General features: G+C 55.9%; 2 protein-coding genes across 5 annotated transcripts; both read right to left on the bottom strand.

The window, feature by feature from the left end:
- Positions 1-56: 56 nt before the first annotated feature.
- TNFSF13 (TNF superfamily member 13) lies at positions 57-2,998 on the bottom strand. 2 transcript variants are annotated; one of them, XM_047757408.1, is made up of 6 exons: positions 1,811-2,995; positions 1,397-1,481; positions 1,209-1,256; positions 959-1,077; positions 603-741; positions 57-396 (listed from the first exon to the last, which is right to left on the bottom strand). In XM_047757408.1, the coding sequence occupies exons 1-6, from the start codon at positions 2,063-2,065 to the stop codon at positions 287-289; spliced, it is 756 nt and encodes a 251-aa protein (XP_047613364.1). In that variant the 5' UTR covers positions 2,066-2,995; the 3' UTR covers positions 57-286. The 2 variants fall into 2 exon arrangements, with proteins under 2 accessions (XP_047613364.1, XP_047613365.1); XM_047757409.1 differs by lacking the exon at positions 1,209-1,256 and having other exon boundaries at positions 1,811-2,998.
- A 237-nt stretch (positions 2,999-3,235) lies between these two features.
- Positions 3,236-13,560, bottom strand: TNFSF12 (TNF superfamily member 12). Of its 3 annotated transcripts, none has more exons than XM_047757411.1 (7): positions 13,282-13,560; positions 13,070-13,117; positions 12,417-12,489; positions 11,461-11,514; positions 11,342-11,377; positions 4,120-4,244; positions 3,236-3,932 (listed from the first exon to the last, which is right to left on the bottom strand). In XM_047757411.1, exons 1-7 carry the CDS (start codon positions 13,438-13,440, stop codon positions 3,681-3,683), a joined length of 747 nt encoding a protein of 248 aa, XP_047613367.1. In that variant the 5' UTR covers positions 13,441-13,560; the 3' UTR covers positions 3,236-3,680. The 3 variants fall into 3 exon arrangements, with proteins under 3 accessions (XP_047613367.1, XP_047613366.1, XP_047613368.1); XM_047757410.1 differs by having other exon boundaries at positions 13,070-13,120; positions 13,282-13,543; XM_047757412.1 differs by lacking the exons at positions 11,342-11,377; positions 11,461-11,514 and having other exon boundaries at positions 13,070-13,120; positions 13,282-13,545.
- Positions 13,561-18,722: the final 5,162 nt, after the last annotated feature.

Genomic DNA, 18,722 nt, shown 5'->3' with positions numbered 1-18,722 from the left:
ACTCCCTCAATTTGGGGCTGGATGGAGAACTTAAAAAAAAAAAAAAAGAAAAAGAAAACGATAGTCTGTCTCTTTAATATCCATGAATTTAAAGACCCCCCCCCCGGGGGGAGGGGAGCAGGGGGAGGAAGGGAGAGTCAGGAGCTGTCAAACCTGGGGTTCCAGTCAAACTCTGAAAAGGCCTCTCCTCCTGCCTGTTCCCTGTCCTTTGTCTCCTCGGCTCTTGGCTGTCTCCGAAATGTACCCACCCTGGTCTTCCAAGCTCAGAACCACCTTTACAACACAATCACAGTTTCACAACTCCCAGGAAGGTTCCGTGTGGAGAGAGGCTGAGTTTCGCCCTGGCCCGGGGGATCACGACACTCAGAATGTCCCCTTGGTGTAAATGGAACACACCTGAGAAAGGGAGAAACGTGATGCTCAGTGAAGCACAGCCATGCAGAGCCCTCGATTTGATTTCACTCTCCCACCTTCGACTTGGCCCTCTTTTCTGCTTCACTGCTCAGATCCTCCTCTCCAGCCAGGCTCCAGGCCCGTGCCGTAGCATCCCCACCTCTACCCGCAGGTGGGAGAGCCACCCTCCACTGCCCAGATGCTCTCACCTGCACTGTAGCAGCTATTGTAGGCCCAGTCGGGGTTGGAGGGCATACTTCGAATACATCGGAATAGAGTCTCCTGCCTTCCCTGGCCCTCCCGAGATACCACCTGACCCATGGTGAAAGTCACATCGTGAAACAGGACCTGGCAGGGAAGGGAGGAGACGTTGAAGAAAACCGGATGGCGTGGCTCAGTTCCGGGCGGCCTCAGGAGCCCCGACTAGGCAGCTGAGGAATGAAGAAGGGCCCCCTAAGTTTGGTGTGAATGGGGGTTGGGACCCCTCAGTCCTGGGGCACGACAAGACTCCCGGGGAACACCACTCCAGGCCCTCGGGGGAGGCTCAGGGTATGTTTGGGGTTACCTGGCTGTACAGCAGATAAACTCCAGCATCCCAGACTCGGACAAAGTATCCTTGAGCCTCCAGACCTCTCCCACGCTTGAGAGCTGGTTGCCACATGAGTTCTGTCACATCCGAGTCCTCTGGAGGCGAGGAGCGTGGCAGTCAGAATTTGGGGGCGCACGCAGCCATCTTCTCGTCGTGGGCCCAGGTACCAGCCCCACAGTTCCTAGATCTCGCCCGTCCCCCCAAACCATTATTGAAAACGGCTCACCCTTGGAGGTGATGTTAATGGGAACGAGATGCAGAACTGAGCGCTTCTCTGAGGAGAGAAGGAGGAGGTCTGAGCAGGGCCCACCTCCGCCCCCCGATGCCCGGCTGTCAGTCCTCCACCCTCACGCTGGCTCGGGGTCGCCTTGCCGCTTGATCACCTCCCACCCCTGCTGCACCCCAGAGGCTCACTCTTCTGTTTACGGGTGAGCACGGCTCTCCTTCTCCGGGATCTCTCCCCGTTCTCCCAGGCTTCCGCGCCGTCAGGGCTCTGTTCCTGCAGAGAGGGTCGGGGTTAGGCCAAGATGCCGGGGATCCCGGAAAGCCTTTCCCCCGGCCCTCCCCCTGGCCCAGGAAGGCCTCCCATCTCTCCTGCACCTTTCCCCAGCAACCTGAGTCTTGGTGCTGGCTGTCCTCCAGGATCTGTTAGGTACGAGAAGCATTAATCTTTAACAATTTCCTTTCCTGGAACGGTTGTCCCCTTGACCTCCAAACCCGGGACCCTCTCTCACACCCATTGCAAACGTTGCAAGAGGCCCGGAGACCACCCTGCCAGCCAGCCATCCTTCTGTCCCAGCGGCCCTTCTCCCTTCTCCCCTCACTCACCTGCTCCCAGAGGTTCTGCCACGGATCCCCGTCCCCCTTCTCGGAGGGCCCTCCGGACCTCTGCAGCCGGGTCACCTCTCTCCTTAGGGTTTGCAGCTCTGTTTGTTGGGTCAGCAGAACCATGGCACAAGCCACAGCCCCCAGAGCCGCCCCCCAACTCAACCAGAGGGCAACAGAGCGAGCCGGCTCTCGGATGGGGGCCATGTCTCCCAGGGGCCCTTTAGGGGCTGGCAAGGAAGGAGATGAGGCTGGCATGAGCTGGGGACCCTGCCAACAGCTGTGGGCTCAGGAGTGGGGTGGCAAGGAGGTGACCGGGAGGGTGGGGGTGCAGAAGGGAAGAAGGGCGTTACGCAAGGGAGAAATAAAAAGGAACTTGAGAATGAAAAGGACGGAGGCAGAAAGCAAGCTCAGGGCACTGTTGGTGCTCCTGGCACCCTGCTGCGGGGCCAGTGTTGTCCCGAGACCCTCCGCCAGCCTCAGGAGAATTTAGTGTCAGTCTCTCTAGGAAGCACGGGGCTGCCAGTGACACCCAGGAGGAGCGGCCAGAGCGCAGGAACCCCGGGGCGGCCCCAGAAGTGGGGGAGGGAAGGTTGGTTGGCGGTGGGGCATGGTGCCAGGAGCCAGAACGGAGGGGCAAGCTGGGCAGCGTGGACGTCAGGGGGTGAGCGTGGAAGACCCTCTGGCCAGGGCCCAGGCGAGACCTCTGGGGCGGCTGCTAAGAGGGACGGCAGGTGGGAAAGGAGGGGAGGGGGTCAGTGAGGAGGAAAACCAGGGTCGCGGAAGCAAGAAGCAACCGGCTGCGTTCTGGGGTTAAGGCCAGGCCGGGTGTGTTGGAATAAGGCCTGCGCTACTCCCTGTGCTGAACTTGGCAAGCAGGACTTCCTGTTTCCCGAGAAATGCTCTTACATAAGGCTCTGGACAAAGAGAGAACGAGCTGGCCCCAAGCACCCTGCTGCTGGACAATTCCTCCCCTGGACGCAGGGGTGCAGCTTCCCGGATTCCTGGGCCCCTGGCGGCCCGCTGACCGACCCCGAGCCCCCGCGCGGGCCTGCTCGAGCGAGCCCCACGTCCCAGCCAGGGCTTGTGCCAGCACCTGCTGCACGTCCGAAGCTGCCAAGAGGAAGGGCCCTGCGCGCAGGGATTCCCCGCGGGAGGAAGCCCGCCTCCTAGGTAAATGAGGCTGCCTCTGCTGGACCTTGGGCAGAGGATTGATTTTTTTTCCTGGCACTTTGCCTTTCGCCTCTCTGCCTCCTCTGCTCCCGCCTCGGGCTTGGAGGCACGGAGGTCCCCACTCCCAAGCCTGGGGGTCGCCCCAGCATTCGAGGTGCCCTGTGCCCAGCTCCCCTCCCGCCCCCGCCCGGACCCCCTTCCCATGGCCCTGGGCTAACCCGAGGGTGCCCCCTCAGCCCCAATAAAAAGAGCGGCTGTGGCTTAATCTCTTTAATCTCCACTTCTCAACATTTTGTCACAATAATAATAAAAATAATATCTGTTTTAAAAATCCACAGGGAATGATCAGGGGAGGGGCTCGTCCCGGGCTCTTCCCTCTGACATTCGGAAACTCCCAGCCTCGTCCCGGCCCGGGCTCTCTGGCCTCCGGCCCTTCCTAGTGCCTGAAGACGGGGCTGTTCGGGACCCATGTCACCCAGAGTGCAGTGTCCTGGGGGCTGCGGCCAGGAGCTACATGGGGGTTTGGGAGCCAGTGAGGGGGGAGAGCCAGAGGTGGGGGGAGTTGTCAGGACCGATGGGACTCTCTGGGTGACATCACGTGAGCGAGCCCAGCCCGGGGGGAAGCCTACACGGAGGGAGAGGCAGGTCTGGGGAGGAGCAGCCCGGGGTGGGGCGGCTGCTGGGTAGCCCGGGGGGCCCCTCAGTGAACTTGGAAGAGTCCAAAGTAGGTGAGGAAGGGGGCAGCCTTGAGGTGGGCCCAGGGGAGGGTGCGGATCCGCAGGGAGGACCCCGGCCGCAGGGGCAATAGCCCAGACACCTGGCAGAGACGGAGCTGGGGCCCGAGGGAACTCGCCGCCGTGGCCGAGAACTCCTCCAGGCAGCGCAGGGCCAGCGTGTCGTCCACCAGCAAGTCCAGCTTCAGGTAGACGGCCTTCCCCTCATCAAAGTGCACCTGGAGGGGCGGGGGCGGAGTCCAGGCCTCTGCTTGCCCTTGACCCTGTCTCAGGTTTCCCAAGAGGCCCGGGCAACCTTCCCAGCACAAACCTCCCCCTTCCCCACTTTTAACTTGCCCCCCCCCCACCCCCCCAGCAACCCTTCTCCCTGTTCCTGCTTCACCCGCGGAGCCAGGTGGGGCTTACCTGACAGTACAGGTAGTACAGCCCTGCCCGGGTGACCAAAAATTGCCCGCTCTGGCGGTCATAGCGCAGTGGGTTGGAGCTGTTGATTTTGGCCTCCTCCCAGCCACTCACCGTCCCGTCTACACCTGAAGGTGGATGTTCAGAGACAGGGGAAAGTCCCTTTACAGAGCTTTCTAATAATCCCCAGGGGCCACTGAATCGATCAACCTTGGGGCCCACCGTACCCAGATGATACACAGATGGCCTAGGACAAGGGAGGGGAGCCACGGCCTAGGGAGCCCAAAGTGTGATAGGAAGTGAGGTGAAAAAATCCAACATACATGACCAGAAAGATACAGAGCAAATTGTCACCAGCCACTTCTGGGGAGAAGGGTAAGACTGAAGAAGCGTGGGCACTTTTATAGTTTGTGTCTGCACTGTTTGCTCTTTTGCTTGGAGAAAGTATAGATGCATGACTTTTTTTTTTTTTTTCTTCATTTTAGGGCCACATCCGTAGCATATGAAGGTTCCCAGGCTAGGGTTCAAATTAGAGCTGCAGTTGCCAGCCTACACCACAGCCACAGCCACGCCAGATCCAAGCCGTGTCTGTGACCTCACCATCAGGGCAACACCAGATCCTTAACCCACTGAGCAAGGCCAGGGATCGAACCCACATGCTCATGGATAATAGTCGGATTTGTTTCTGCTCCGCCACAGCAGGAACTCCTCCTAGCTGCATGACTTGAATCAGACATGACTTGGATTATTAAAATTAAAAATAACAGGGAGTTCCCGTCATGGCTCAATGGTTAACGAATCCGACTAGGAACCATGAGGTTAAAGGTTGATCCCTGGCCTTGCTCAGTGGGTTAAGGATCCGGCGTTGCCGTGAGCTGTGGTGTAGGTCACAGACACGGCTCGGATCCCATGTTGCTGTGGCTGTGGAGTAGGCCGGCGGCTACAGCTCCAACTCGACCCCTAGCCTGGGAACCTCCATATGCCGTGGGTGCGGCCCTAGAAAAGGCAAAAAGACAAAAAAAAAAAATGGAGTTTCCACTTTGGCACGGTGGGTTAAGGATCCAACTGCAGCAGCTCAGGTCACTGCAGAGGTGTGGGTTTGATCCCTGGCCCAATGCAGTGGGTTAAGGATCTGGCGTTCCCACAGCTGCTCCTCAAATTTGACCCCTGGCCCAGGAACTATCATGTGCCATGGGTACAGCCAAACATAATAATACATAATAATAAAGCAAATTTAAAAGAGAAGAAAAAGCTAAAAGGTGGGGGGGAGAAAAATATAAAAAATAATAGGCATTCCCTTCATGGCTGAGCGGTTAACAAATGCAACTAGGATCCATGAGGATGTGGGCTCCATCCTTGGCCTCCCTCGGTGGGTTGAGGATCCGGCGTTGCTGTGAGCTGTGGTGTGGGTCGCAGACACAGCTGGGATCCTGCGTTGCTGTGCCTGTGGCGGAGGCCGGCAGCTGTAGCTCCGACTGGCCCCCTAGCCTGGGAACCTTCATATGCCGTGGGTGCAACCTAAAAAAAAGGAAAAAAATAAAAAATACCAAACTGGTACTCAGTGTCCATCCATTGTTGAGTAGATAAGGAAAGCTGTGTATGTGCTGAGTCCCTGCAATGAGATATTACTTAGCTGTCAAAAGAAAAGGAAGCCTGGGAGTTCCCGTTGTGGCGCAGTGGTTAACAAATCTGACTAGGAACCATGAGGTTGCGGGTTTGATCCCTGGCATCGCTCAGTGGGTTAAGGATCGGGCGTTGCCGTGAGCTGTGGTGTAGGTCGCAGATGCGGCTCAGATCCCCTGTTGCTATGGCTCTGGCGTAGGCCAGTGGCTACAGCTCCGATTCGACCCCTAGCCTGGGAACCTCCATATGCTGCGGGAGCGGCCCAAGAAATGGCAAAAAGACAAAAAAAAAAAAAAGAAAAAAGAAAAGCCTAATACACTCTGTGACGGGAAGGAACCTTGAAAACATTCGACGTGAAAGAAGCCAGTCGCAGAGAACCACACGTTACATGACCTCTCTGAAATGGCCAAATAAGCAAATACACAGAGACAGAAAGTAGATTAGTGGTCGCTTAGGGCTGGGGGGGATCGGAGAAACATGGGGATAGTGGGTAAATGGTACAGGGTCTCTTTCTGAAGTAATGAAAATGCTCTAAAATTAGTGACGGTGGCACAACTGTGAATATAGAAAAAAACACTTAATTGTATGCTTTAAATGGGTAAATGCTATGGTATGTGAAGTATATCTCAATAAAGCCGTTACAAAAAAAAAAAAAAACTGAAGTGGAAACAAATCCGACTAGGAACCCTGAGGTTACGGGTTCGATCCCACTCAATGGGTTTAGGATCTGGCGTTGCTGTGGCTGTGGTGTAGACAGGCAGCTGCGGCTCCGATTCGACCCCTAGCCTGGGAACCGCCATGTGCAGCAGGCGCAGCCCTAAAAAGCCAACAAACCAACCAAAAAACCCCAACCAAACCAAACAAAAAACCAAAGACTTAGAGCAAAGGTAAGCACAAATCGTAAAGACAATAAAATGACAGTGTAGGGTCTCAGGTGGCTTCCCAGGTCCCCCAGGGCCACCCCTGTTTAGGTCTCGGATCTAATCTGACAGCTTCCTGCAAGTCAGGGGACTCCAGCCCTCTCTCTGCTCCCGCCCCGCCGGAGCTCATGGTTCCCACAGGGCTTTTGCTGCTCTTCCCACCCCCTGGGATTCAGCTGGCCTGGCCCCTTCCGTCAGTCTGGTCCCTCTGGAGACCTGCCCGGGCCTCCTGGTCTGAAAGAGCCAGGCCAGCCCCGCCGCCTCCCTTAGTCTCTGCACCCTCACCCTGATCCTCTGGCAGCGGTCTCCACCGAGAGAAACCACCCAGTTCCCCTAGTGTGGGATGCTCTGAGGTCTGACCCTCCCCACGCGGGCAGGGGCATCGGCCTAATTCTTCACCAGCACACCCCAGCCCCTGGAGCTGGGCCTGCTGCCAGCTGGCCCCAAGCAAACACCGGTGGGAAGAACCACGGCGACGGTTCTCCCTTATTTGGGTCCACGGGGCCTCACTGCCTTCATCCCAAGTGCCCGGGCAGCTTCCTTCCAACCTTCCATCCTCTGCCTGCCCCGGACCCCGTCCTTGCTACTTCCTCCAGGAACACAGAATGCTCTTGGCATCTCAGCCCCCCCCCCCATGAGTTCCCTCGGCCTTTCTCTAGCAGGTTCCAAGCTGAGTCTCCCACCCTGCCTGGTCCTGCCGCTCCTGACACAGACAACTGCCTGCCGTCGGAAGAGCCCCCAGTCACCTCAAACTCAACCGGATCAAAACTGAGTTTGGCCCCCCCTAACTTGCTTGACTGTCTGCCTTCCGCATGGGCTCCAGCGCTGCCTCTTTCCAGGTGCCCAAGCCCCCCTCTCCTTCACCACCTCGGCTCACTGATCATCGGCTCCCAGCAATTCCGCTACTTAAACAGCTCTGGTCCCCGCCGCTTCTCACTGGGCCTCTCCTCAGGCTCCCTGCGCTTTGTTTCCCCACACAGCACAGGGCTGCACAGCGACGATTCTAAACTGCAGGTGCGGAGTCACAGCTCCAGCTCCAGCGAACCTTCCTAGTATCCATGAGGATGTGGGTTCGATCCCTGGCCTCGCTCAGTGGGTTAAGGATCTGGTGTTGCTGTGAGCTGAGGTGTAGGTCGCAGACACGGCTCAGATCCCATGTGGCTGCAGCTGTGGCAGTGGCCAGGCCGCTGCAGCTCTGATTCCACTCCTAGCCTGGGAACCTCCATAGGCTGGGGGGTGCGGCCCTAAAAAGACACACACAAAAACCGGAAACAAAACACAGGTGCCTGCCTCTCCTTGCTCTGACCTCAGAAGGGCTTCCAGACTCCTATCTGCGACCTGGCTCCACAGCCTTCTCTGGCCTCACCCCATCCTACTCCTCTGGTTCTGTCTCCTCAGCCACGCTGAGCAGCTCCCGGCCCCCCAGCTTCATCCAACTCTTAGCAAACAGTGGGCTTTGACACAAGGGGTTCCTTCTACCTGGAATGCCCTTGCCCCCAAGCCTTCTTACACTCACGCTTCGAGGCCCTCGCCTTCTCCCTGACTCCACTGTAAAGCCGTCTTCCTCTGCGCCACCACGCACCCCTGGCTACGTTACTATTGCTGTTGTCATTGCGTGTTGTAATTTACCAGTTTATATGCTTGTTCCTCTCCCAGACAGCAATGCCTTGAGAATAGGTCTGGGTATCACTTGCTGCAGGCACCTGGCCAACAGCAGGATCTCGGTGCGCGTGCACTGAATCCATGAAGGAACGAACGCCTGCGTCCCTGCCGATAAAATGGTCCAGAGAGAGGGCAGGAAGGCCGGCCTGCGGCATGAAGAGCAGGAGGACAGAAGGAGGGAGGGCATTGCTGGCTAGGGAGCCAGAGGGCACAAAGGCTGGTTATGGCCAAGGGCATGGTAGGCCCGCGACCGTGGTGTCACTCAGATGCACAATCACAACTCATTCCTTACTGCCCGGCCATCACAACCGGCCTCCTTTCCCCCGCTAGACTTGCTTCTGCGCTCGGCGAGATACGGATTTTTTTACTTTATTTTTAGGGCCCACTCGCGGCATACGGAGGTTCCCAGGCTAGGGGTCGAATCAGAGCTGTAGCTGCCGGCCTACACCACAGCCACAGCGACGCCAGATCCGAGCCACACCTGCGACCTACACCACAGCTCACGGCAACACCAGATCCCCGATCGGCTGAGCGAGACCGGGGATTAAACCGGCGTCCTCATGGATACTAGTTGGATTCGTTTCCCCTGCACCACGACAGGAACTCCAAGATAAGGGTTTGGAACTACCTCTGCTAGACCCTCTGCCCCCGCTCACTGTCCAGAGGACCTGGAAGCCATCAGGTAAAGGCTCCGAAACCACAACCCGCCCCCACCCTCCCCACAGTCTCCACTGGCCGTCCTGTGACGGCGGGAGGAGGTGCCCCCTCCTCCTTCTGGAACCCACCTGCTCGCACCTGCTTGGATGTGGCCCTGCAGGCTCCCCTCACCCCTGCACCTGCAGTCGCCTCTGGCCTCACACAGTGGCTGGGACACAAGCACAGGCTAGCTGGGTTCCACTCCCAGCTGCACCTCTTGTAACACGCCCTCAGGCAAGTTACGTAACCTCTGTCCGTAAAATGGAGATGCTCGGAAGAGCTTCCTTTAGGGACCATTTCGAGGATTAAATGAGATTAAACACTGAATAAGTAGTAGCTACAATTAATGCTTATCGCTAAAAGGACTGGACTTTTTTCTTGACTCCCATCCTCCTCCACCTCTTGGTGCTCTTGGCTCTGCACCAGTCACAGAGAAGCTTCTGGAAGGGGTGGTCATTGTCTCCAATTCCTATTTCCCATTTTCTCTTAACCCCATCCATGCTGGCCTCCATCCTAACCACACTACTGACACCGCCCTTGTCAAGGTTACCAGTCGACTTTCAAAGTTAGCAAATGCAGCGGTCATGTCTCTGTCCCCATCTCATGTGACCTCTCAGCTCAATTCAGCACAGACACAGACAGCCACATCCTCTTCTTGAAACTGTGTCTTCTCCGGACTCCAGGACCCTGCCCTCCCTGGGCTGCTTCCCCCTTTCTGGCTGCGTTTCAGCCTCTGGGTTCTCCTCCTCTGCTCCACACGCACATGTCCAAGAGCCTCGGGGCTTTGCTCTGGGGCCCTTTGTCCCCCCAGGTATCTCATCCAGTCCTGTAGCTTTATTTATTTTTTTCTTTTTTGGCCACCTGTAGCACATGGCGTTCCTGAGCCAGAGATCAGATCCGAGCCACATGTGCGACCTAAGCTGCAGCAGCAACAGTGCCGGATCCTTAACTCGCTGTGCCAGGCCAGGGATCGAACCTGCGTCCCAGTGTTCCCAAGACACTGCAGATCCCATTGCACCACAGTGGGAATTCCAGTCCTGTAGCTTTAAATACCATCCATCTGGTGATGGCTCCCGACTCTCCACACCCTGCCCTACCTACAAGTCTACCATCCCTAACCACCGATTCGGTGAAACGCACTGTTTATCATTATTTATCCACTTATTTTTATTCAAACTCAAGCTCAGTTATTAACCTACACACCTCCCAACCTATTTCCTCCCTGGTTAATTCCATTTTAATAAATAGCATCATTATTTCCAAAGATGCCTGAGTTAAAAATCTAGAAGCCATTTCTTTCTTTCTTTCTTTCTTTTTTAATGGCCACACCCATGGCATATGGAAGTTCAAGGACTGAATCTCAACCACAGCTGCAGCAATGCCAGATCCTTTAACCTACTGCACCGGGCTGGGGATCGAACCCGAACCTCTGCAGCAACCTGAGCTGCTGCAGTTGGATTCTTAACCCACTGTGCCACAGCGGGAACTCCTAGAAGTCATTTGGATTCCTCCCTTTCCCCTATCCTGCACCCTAGGCACCCCCTCTCCCACCCTCCGCCCCCAGCAAGCCCCGTCTTGAAGCCACCTGCTGAATCCAACGACTTCTCTCCACCTTGGCTGCCACCCCCCTAGACTACGCCACCTCCACGTCTTGCCTCCTGGCCTGTCAAATGGAACGGCATTCCAGGCGAGGGACTAGCATGTGCAAAGTCCAAAAGAGGCTCATTGGTGGGGAGAGGGTGTCAACACAGCAAGTGCGGAGAAGGCCTCATGGCGCACAGGGAAAAGAAGTTAAGGCCAGACCATGGAGAGGCGGGAGGCCGAGCAGAGAAGCAATGGAATAATCAAGGGGGCTTTGCGTGGTGACGCAGGTGGGACAGAGCAGGGGCAGGGAACGTCTGGGAACAGAGAAGTGGCTGGAGACTGAGTGTGAGGGGCTGAGGCCGGGGCGCTGACGTGGGGGGATGGAAAAGAAGACCAGAGACGGGAAACACGTTGAGAAAAAGGATCAGAGCCGAAGGTGCCCGAACGATGGAGAGGAAAGGAGAGGCGCTGTACCCAGTGAGGGCTGGAGGGGAAGCTGGGCTGGTGCTCTGGTGGGGGAGCCTCCCTGGATTCTGGGAGGAGAAGGGGGTCTCCCTGGGGTCCCCTGCCTGGGTCCGGGTTTGGGAGCCCTGAGCGTTCCTGCACTCCTCTCTGGGGTTTCAAGGCTGCAGGCGGGGACAGGGATGGGAGGTCAAGGTCCCCGGGGGGGGGCCGTGGGTCCCGAAGGCCAGTGCGGTGGGGGTCAGGGAGGAGCCCGTGGGTAGGGATGGGGGCCTCACCCGCCTGCGCTCCATCCTGTCCCGGTCGTGGGTGAACTGCAAGACACAGGAAAGGACTGGTGAGCCCTGCCCTGCCCCTCTGCACCCCTCCTCCCTGAGCATGGCTCTCCGTCACCCACCTTCATAGTGGGCAGCGATCACTCTGCGAGCCCGTGGCTTCCGGCCTTTAGGTGCTGAGAATCAAGGAAAGACAGGTGGGCAAAGCAGCCCCCACGCGGGGGGGGGGGGGGGCCCAGAAGCTATTCCCTCAGGCCCATCCCCTGAGGACTTGGCATCCTTATTCTCCTGCAGCCTCCCAGCCCCAGAGCCTCAGGCCTTATCTTCCTCCAGAGGTAGAGCAACTTATAATTCATCATCCAAACTGGGATGCTTCTGAGAGCAAGGGGGTATTATTATTATCATTATTTTCTTTTTCTGGACGCACCCACGGCATATGAAAGTTTTACAGGCTAGGGGTCAAATCAGAGCTGCAGCTGCCAGCCTACACCACAGCTCACTCACGGCAATACTGGATCCTTAACCCACTGAGAGAGGCCAGGAATCAAACCCACATCCTCGTGGATACTAGTGGGATTCATTACCGCTGCGCCACAGCGGGAACTCCCGGAGGGCTACTATTAATCATCACTCTGAGCTCACAGGTATGAGCCGAGACAGTCCCCTGTAAACCCGGCTACACGGTCACACGGTCATCCCAGCCCTAAGGCTCTTTGCTTATTAGGGTCTGGGCTCCCCCCGCCCTGTCTTCATCAGCAGCCTGGGGATCCTCCTAACTCCTGGCCGGCCCGCCTTCCTCTCTGGGGAGGGGGCTGAAGTGAGCAGCAGGCCCCCCCACGATGGAAGGAGCTTCAGAGGGAGGGTCAGACTTCTAGGTTCCAGTTTCGACGGTTTGGCCCCAGAACTCAGAACCCCCTTTCCTCTCTGTGCCTTGGTCTCTCCATCCGTAAGTGGGGATCATGGGTTTTGCTCTGCCCACCTCACGGGGTTGTTTTGCTGAACAAAGGCAGTAACGAGTCCAGAAGCCACCAGAGACCAGCCACTGTTATTCCTGAGGGTGGGATAAAGGGCTGCTCACCACTTCTGCGAGGCCGAACCAGCTTCAGGGAAGGCACGGGGTCCTGGCTTTCCTCCGTCCGGGGATTCAGGTCCTAGGTGAACCAAGGGCAGGGCTGAACCAAGATCTTGCCAGGGCCTCCCGGAGACATAAACTGAGACTGACATGGGGCCAGGGGCCATCAGGAGAGGCCCCAGCCAGCAAGAGGCACAGAGGCTCAGCGAGGGACCGAGTCCCTCAGCCAGAGTGGCCAGGACCACAGGGAGGCACGTTCCTGGGATCAAGCCCCAGCCCTCGCTGCCTTTCCCCTAACCCCCTCCCCCACCTCAGAACCAGCGCAGACCCTGTGAGCAATTGGCGCCCTGCACACACCCCCCCCCACACCCAGTCAGCGTGCACAGAGTACACACCCTGCACACACAACCAGCATCCCTTTCCAAGGCAGGCCACACATCTCCCCTCCCACTTCCCCCCACTGCGGGGGACACAAACACAGCCCAAACCCCTTGCACACGGTTGTCACCCTCTCTCTCACAGACCCACGCCCGGCACAGCTGGTGCACATACACACACACCCACACACAGCTGGCACAACCAGGGCAACACCCTGTTCTCTCAGCTGGCACACACTTCCCATGCCCAGCAGCCCGCAGCGCGGACCCACACCCACTCACCAGCGGCTCCTGGTCCTCCTCTGCCTCGAGCTCCCCCTGGGAAGGCTCCTGCTGGGAAGGAGGCAGCGGTCACCCCGTCCTTCTCCACCTGACATCTCAGTACCCTCCACCCATCTTCCTGGCCCCTTGCCCTCGGCCCACCCGGCCCCGTCAGCTGCTCGGCAGAGTCGGCTCCTGCTCTGCCCGGGGAGGGCTGTGCAGCCGGGCCTCACCTGGGCAGACAGCGATGCCCGGCTCCCCAGGCTGACCACGGCCAGCAGGAGGCCAAGGCAGGCCAGCGCCAGGCCCAGGCCCAGCACGAGCGGGGCCAGCAGGGCGGTGCCCGGCTCCCCCCGGCGCCCCCTCCGCCTCTGGCTCCGACGGGCGGCCATGGGGGCGGGGGGCTGTGCCTGCCTCACCGCCCCCCCATCCCGGGACCCGAGGGATCGGGGGAGGGGGAGCCGGCGGGCGGATCGGGCCGGGGAGAGGGAGGGGCCAGGGAAACGGGGCGGGAGGGGGGGGGACGAGGACAGGAAGCCGGACACTGTTTGTGTGATTAGACGCCGAGCGGGGCAGAGCGCAGTGCAGGGAGCGGGGCGCGCGCTGCGCAGCGTGCAGAGCCCAGAGCGAGTCCCCGCCGGGCTCACGCACCGCCCGGGCGTGTAAAAGTGGGGCGATGTTAGTGAGTGTGCAGCCGGCGAGATGGAGGGTGCGGCCGAGCGCTCTCCACGCGGCCGGCCGGCCGGCAGGAGAGAGGGAGCCAGGGTGAAGTGAGCAGAGAGGTTCCACGCGGCCTGTGGCCTTGCGCAGGTCCCACCGGCTCGAGCGGGATTGCTAATTTAGGCCTCCAGACCAAGGTAACTAGGTGGCAGGTGGCTGGTTTTAGGAGTCCCTCAAGCCGCAAGGCTGGAGGCTAAGGCACTTTTGCATTTTCGCAGCTGCACTTAGAAGAATTCTTTCCCGCGAAGAGAGCCTGAGGGCATCCATTAAGGCCGGTCGGGTTTTTACTTCTCTTAGTAAATCAATTGGTAATTGATTTAAACTCCAGCGGAGGAGAGCAAGCTTCTAGAACTGCGTGCCAGAAACGACACGCCCCTCACCCCAGTGTGTTTCCCAAATGTACTTCTCTGGAAACACTTGAGCCACATCAGCAAATAATAGGGCTTACCTGAGCTCAAGGTGGAACAGCAAGAGCGCTATAAATTGATCCCAAATGAAGTCACTGGGGCTAAGCCACCTCAGCAAAACCCAAACCTAATTTGCAATTTCAGCCTCTCCCAGGAGTAGCATTTTAAACCAATCAGCCTGGAATTTTCGGAGATCAACTCTGATGAGGTAGTGTGACCCCTGCCCTTGCCGGGCCCCAAAGGAAAGGTGACTTGGCCTGAGAAAAGGTTTCTTTTCTTTTGCTACTAACCCCACGGTCCCGCCCCCTGCTGCTGTGACCTTGGAAAGACCCATTTGGTACAACTCCTGGGGGTGCCTTTCTGCTAGCTGGCTGGCCTGCTGCCACATTCCTGAATCAATGAATAAAGCCAATTAGGTTTTCAAACTAACTCCTGTCGAACTTAAGGTCTGCACCCACGGCATGTGGAGGTTCCCAGGCTAGAGGTGGAATCAGAGCTACAGCTGCCGGCCTACACCACAGCCACAGCAACTCGGGATCCGGGCTGTGTCTTCCACCTACACCACAGCTCACGACAAGGCCGGAGGATCCTTAACCCACTGAGCAAGGCCAGGGATCGAACCCACAACCTCATGGCTCCCAGTCGGATTCGTTTCTGCTGCGCCACGACAAGAACTCCTAGAATTTTGTTTAACAAAATAAATTTGGTAAAAGCCAGACCCTCTTTGCCATGAAACACTTTTGTCAATGTAAGACCCTCCAGGAGTTCCTGTTGTGGCGCCATGGTTAACGAATCCAACTAGGAACCGTGAGGTTGCGGGTTCGATCCCTGGCCTCGTTCCGTGGGTTAAGGATCTGGCGTTGCGGTGAGCTGCGGTGTAGGTCGCAGACGCGGCTCGGATCCCGCGTTGCTGTGGCTGTGGTGTAGGCTGGCGGCTACAGCTCCAATTAGACCCCTGGCCTGGGAACCTCCATAGGCCATGGGGTGCGGAAAAAGACCAAAAAAAAAAAAAAAGACCCTCCCAAGTTCAACTGTGATGTTCACTTCTGCACACTTGCAGTGAAAAGTATTAGAAAACGACTCTGTTGCAAAAGCCGTAGTTACACAAGGTAAAGCAGGTGCTGAGTAAGGTAAGGATTCGGGGAGCCCTCTGCCTCTGCTCAGTCCTCCCTTCCCCACTGCCCTCCCGGCTTCTTGGGTTCTGTTCTTTTCTGGAACCTGAACTGCTTTTGTGCTGCAGGGAGGGTCTCAACACGAGTCATTCCTCTGACTTGGAACCCTCACTCTCACCCCCCAGCTTAAGTCCTTTCAAAGAGAGTTTTCTAGATTACCTTTTAATTATTTTATTGGCGGATCCTGCTTGCAGAAGTTCCCGGAGGGTTTGAACCGGCACCATGGCAGTGACAACCCTTAACCTGCTGTGCCACACGGGAACTCCAAAACAGGGTGTCTGATGCCACGTCAGACACACTCCTTGTTTCCAGTCTCCCCTGAAATCAAAGTAGAGAATACCAAACAGGAAGAGAGCAAAGACGGAGGCGGGTGTGCCACCAGCCCTGGCTGCTTAGCTGCCAAGGGGAGGCCGTGTTCTTGGCCAGCAGGCAAAAGAAGGTGGGAGAAGTGGGACGGAAAACTCAGAATTGATTGAAGGCCTGGAAGACAAGCCACCAGCATCAGTTATGACCCCACTTCTCTTCCTCACCTGAAGGCACTTCCCCTCAGATGAAATATCCACTATCTTGTCTCCAAAGAAATGGAATCAGGTGTCTGGGAGAAGTTAATGCTTCGAGTATGATCGCTGAGGGTCCAGAGTAAGTATTTCATGTTCTAGAATCTGGGTTGAGCCACCACCTGACAGTTGACCATCAACTCGCCCTAAGTGAAGCCTTTTAGTTGCCATGTCCCATCCTGATCCACGAGGAATTTTTTTTTTTGCTATTTCTTTGGGCCGCTTCTGCGGCATATGGAGGTTCCCAGGCTAGGGGTCGAATCGGAGCCGTAGCCACCAGCCTACGCCAGAGCCACAGCAACACGGGATCCGCGCCGCGTCTGCAACCTACACCACAGCTCACGGCAACGCCGGATCCTTCACCCACTGAGCAAGGGCAGGGACCAAACCCGCAACCTCATGGTTCCTAGTCGGATTCGTTAAGCACTGCGCCACGACGGGAACTCCATGATCCACGAGGAATTTCTAAGCCAAACTTCCACCAGGGAGAAACCGCAGAGCAATAGTATAATTCATATACCAGCAGAGGAAGTCCTGGGTATCTGGGTAGTTGCTTATTACATATAACCAGTGATCCCCGTGTATATGAGCAGAACCAGTGGCGGAGAGAGACCAAAATAGACAAACCAGCAAAAAACTGACACTGGAGGGAAGCAAGGTGAATCAGAGTACAAAACAACTACCGAATATGTTTCAAGATGCAAAAAGACAAAATATCTGTAATGAACTGGATGCTATGGAGAAAGAAATCATCAGAAAACAAGAAATATTTTGCCAAGACTAAAAATGCGATTGCAAAAATAAAATGTTCAATAGCAGGATTAAAACACAGAGTTAAAAGGAAAAAAATCTCTAAGAGAGAGCAAAAGGAGGAACAAATGGAAATCAGGGAGAAAAGATAGCAAACACAGAGGGCCACTGCAGAAGGACCATAGGGGAGTTCTCTTGCGGTGCAGTGGGTTAAAAATCCCGAGTTGTCACTGGAGCAGATCTAATGGCTACTGTGGCATGGGTTCAGGCCCTGGCCTGGGACCTCTGCATGCTTCAGATGTGGCAAAAAAAAAAAAAAAAAAAAAAGAAAGAAAAAAAAAGAATGAATTGGAGGGAAGGGAAATATCTTAATATCTTAGAAAAAAATGATAGTTTCCAGAACTGAAAGTTATGTCTTCATTCTGAAAGGGTTTACTGTGTGCTCAAGAAAATGAATGAAAAATCCATATCTAGAAACTTCCTCATGAAATTTCAGAACATCAGGAATAAAACGGAAGATGTTGGAGATCCTGTCGTGGCGCAGCGGAGAGGAATCTGATCTAGGAACCGTGAGGTTGCGAGTTCGATCCCTGGCCTTGCTCAGTGGGTTAAGGATTCCATGTTGCCATGAGCTGTGGAGTAGGTCACAGACGGGGCTCAGATCCTGTGTTGCTGTGGCTCTGGCATAGGCTGGCAACTGTAGCTCTGATTAGACCCCCGGCCTGGGAACCTCCATGGGCCACAGATGCGGCCATAAAAAGACAAAAGAGGGAGTTCCCGTCGTGGCACAGTGGTTAACGAATCCGACTAGGAACCATGAGGTTGCAGGTTCGGTCCCTGCCCTTGCTCAGTGGGTTAAGGATCTGGCGTTGCCGTGAGCTGTGGTGTAGGTTGCAGACGCGGCTCGGATCCTGCGTTGCTGTGGCTCTGGCGTAGGCCGGTGGCTACAGCTCCGATTAGACCCCTAGCCTGGGGACCTCCATATGCCGCAGGAGCGGCCCAAGAAATAGCAACAACCACAACAACAAAAGACAAAAGACAAAAAAAAAAAAAAAGAAGAAGCTCTAGGAAAATTCCCAAACTGAAGAAATTCTTTTATTTTTTTGTTTTTTATCCTCATGGATATTAGTCAGATTCTTAACCCACTGAGCCAAAATGGGAACTCCAAGAGATTCTTGATTTAAATGACAGGCAAGGCATAATATGACACGATGGTATTTACTTGACATAGTTTTTGTTTTTTTTTTAGGGCCACACTTTCGGCCTATGGACGTTCTCCAGCCAGGGGTCTAATTGGAGCTGCAGCTGCCAGCCTGTGCCCCAGCTTGTGCTATTGTTGGATCCTGAACCCGCTGAGTGAGGTCAGGGATCAAACCCGAACCCTTCCAGAGATAACATCAGGTCCTTAACCGGCTGAGCCCCAGTGGGAACTCCTACATAGTGCTAAATGACCTCAGTGATTGAAACCTCCTGGACTGTGGGATTGGGTACCTGGAGAAGAACCTGTAATCCTGCCCACTGTTTGGCCTGAGTGTGACCAGAATTCACAAGCCCATTGTAATGCGGGTACGGTTCACTGCATCTCAACTTTTAGGGTCAACGTGGAGAAGCCAGAAGAAGACTTGGTTGTGGTTGCAGGAAAGGTGGTGAATACTCAAAACATTGACATTGTAAATATGAGGCTGAGAAAAGGTTGCATGGCGAAGTGAGCAGAGAAAAAGGAATTAAAAGCGGCTGTCTCTCCAGAGACCCTGGGAAGAGACAGAACCAAACTCATGAACGTTAGGTGATAAGTGTGCAAAATGCGGCACAAAGCTGCAAGACAAAAATAGATGCAGAAGCTGTTAAATTATAGCATAACTTGTATTGTCCCTGTTTCTTACTCCATCAGGAACCTGTGCTAAAAATGGAATGTGCTAAAAATAGAAATGAGCCCTTTCCCTCCTAACTAGCTGCTCCCTAAGTGGCCCCCGGAGCCTGAGTTCTCTCTGCTCAGTGCCCCCCACCACGCTGTTGGTCCATAAACCTGCCTGAGATCTCATTGCTCCCGTGTTTGCCTCCTTCTTCC

The sequence above is a fragment of the Phacochoerus africanus genome, chromosome 14, assembly GCF_016906955.1.
Source record: "Phacochoerus africanus isolate WHEZ1 chromosome 14, ROS_Pafr_v1, whole genome shotgun sequence".
Taxonomy (NCBI): Eukaryota; Metazoa; Chordata; class Mammalia; order Artiodactyla; family Suidae; genus Phacochoerus; species Phacochoerus africanus.
The sequence above is the reverse complement of the archived record's forward strand: the minus strand, read 5'-3'. Positions and strand labels throughout refer to the sequence as shown.

Bases quoted from the DNA above. Each gene is read 5' to 3' on its own strand.
- TNFSF13 (XM_047757408.1), bottom strand. From the start codon at position 2,065: ATGCCAGCCTCATCTCCTTCCTTGCCAGCCCCTAAAGGGCCCCTGGGA. The intron at 1,482-1,810 runs GTGAGTGAGGGG...CCCTCTCTGCAG, and splicing joins GGCAGAACCTCTGGGAGCAG to GAACAGAGCCCTGACGGCGC. The intron at 397-602 runs GTGAGAGCATCT...TCCCTTTCTCAG, and splicing joins CAATAGCTGCTACAGTGCAG to GTGTGTTCCATTTACACCAA.
- TNFSF12 (XM_047757410.1), bottom strand. From the start codon at position 13,440: ATGGCCGCCCGTCGGAGCCAGAGGCGGAGGGGGCGCCGGGGGGAGCCG. The intron at 11,378-11,460 runs GTGGGTGACGGA...TGTGTCTTGCAG, and splicing joins GATCGCTGCCCACTATGAAG to TTCACCCACGACCGGGACAG. The intron at 4,245-11,341 runs GTGAGGCCCCCA...ATCCACCTTCAG, and splicing joins ACAGGATGGAGCGCAGGCGG to GTGTAGACGGGACGGTGAGT.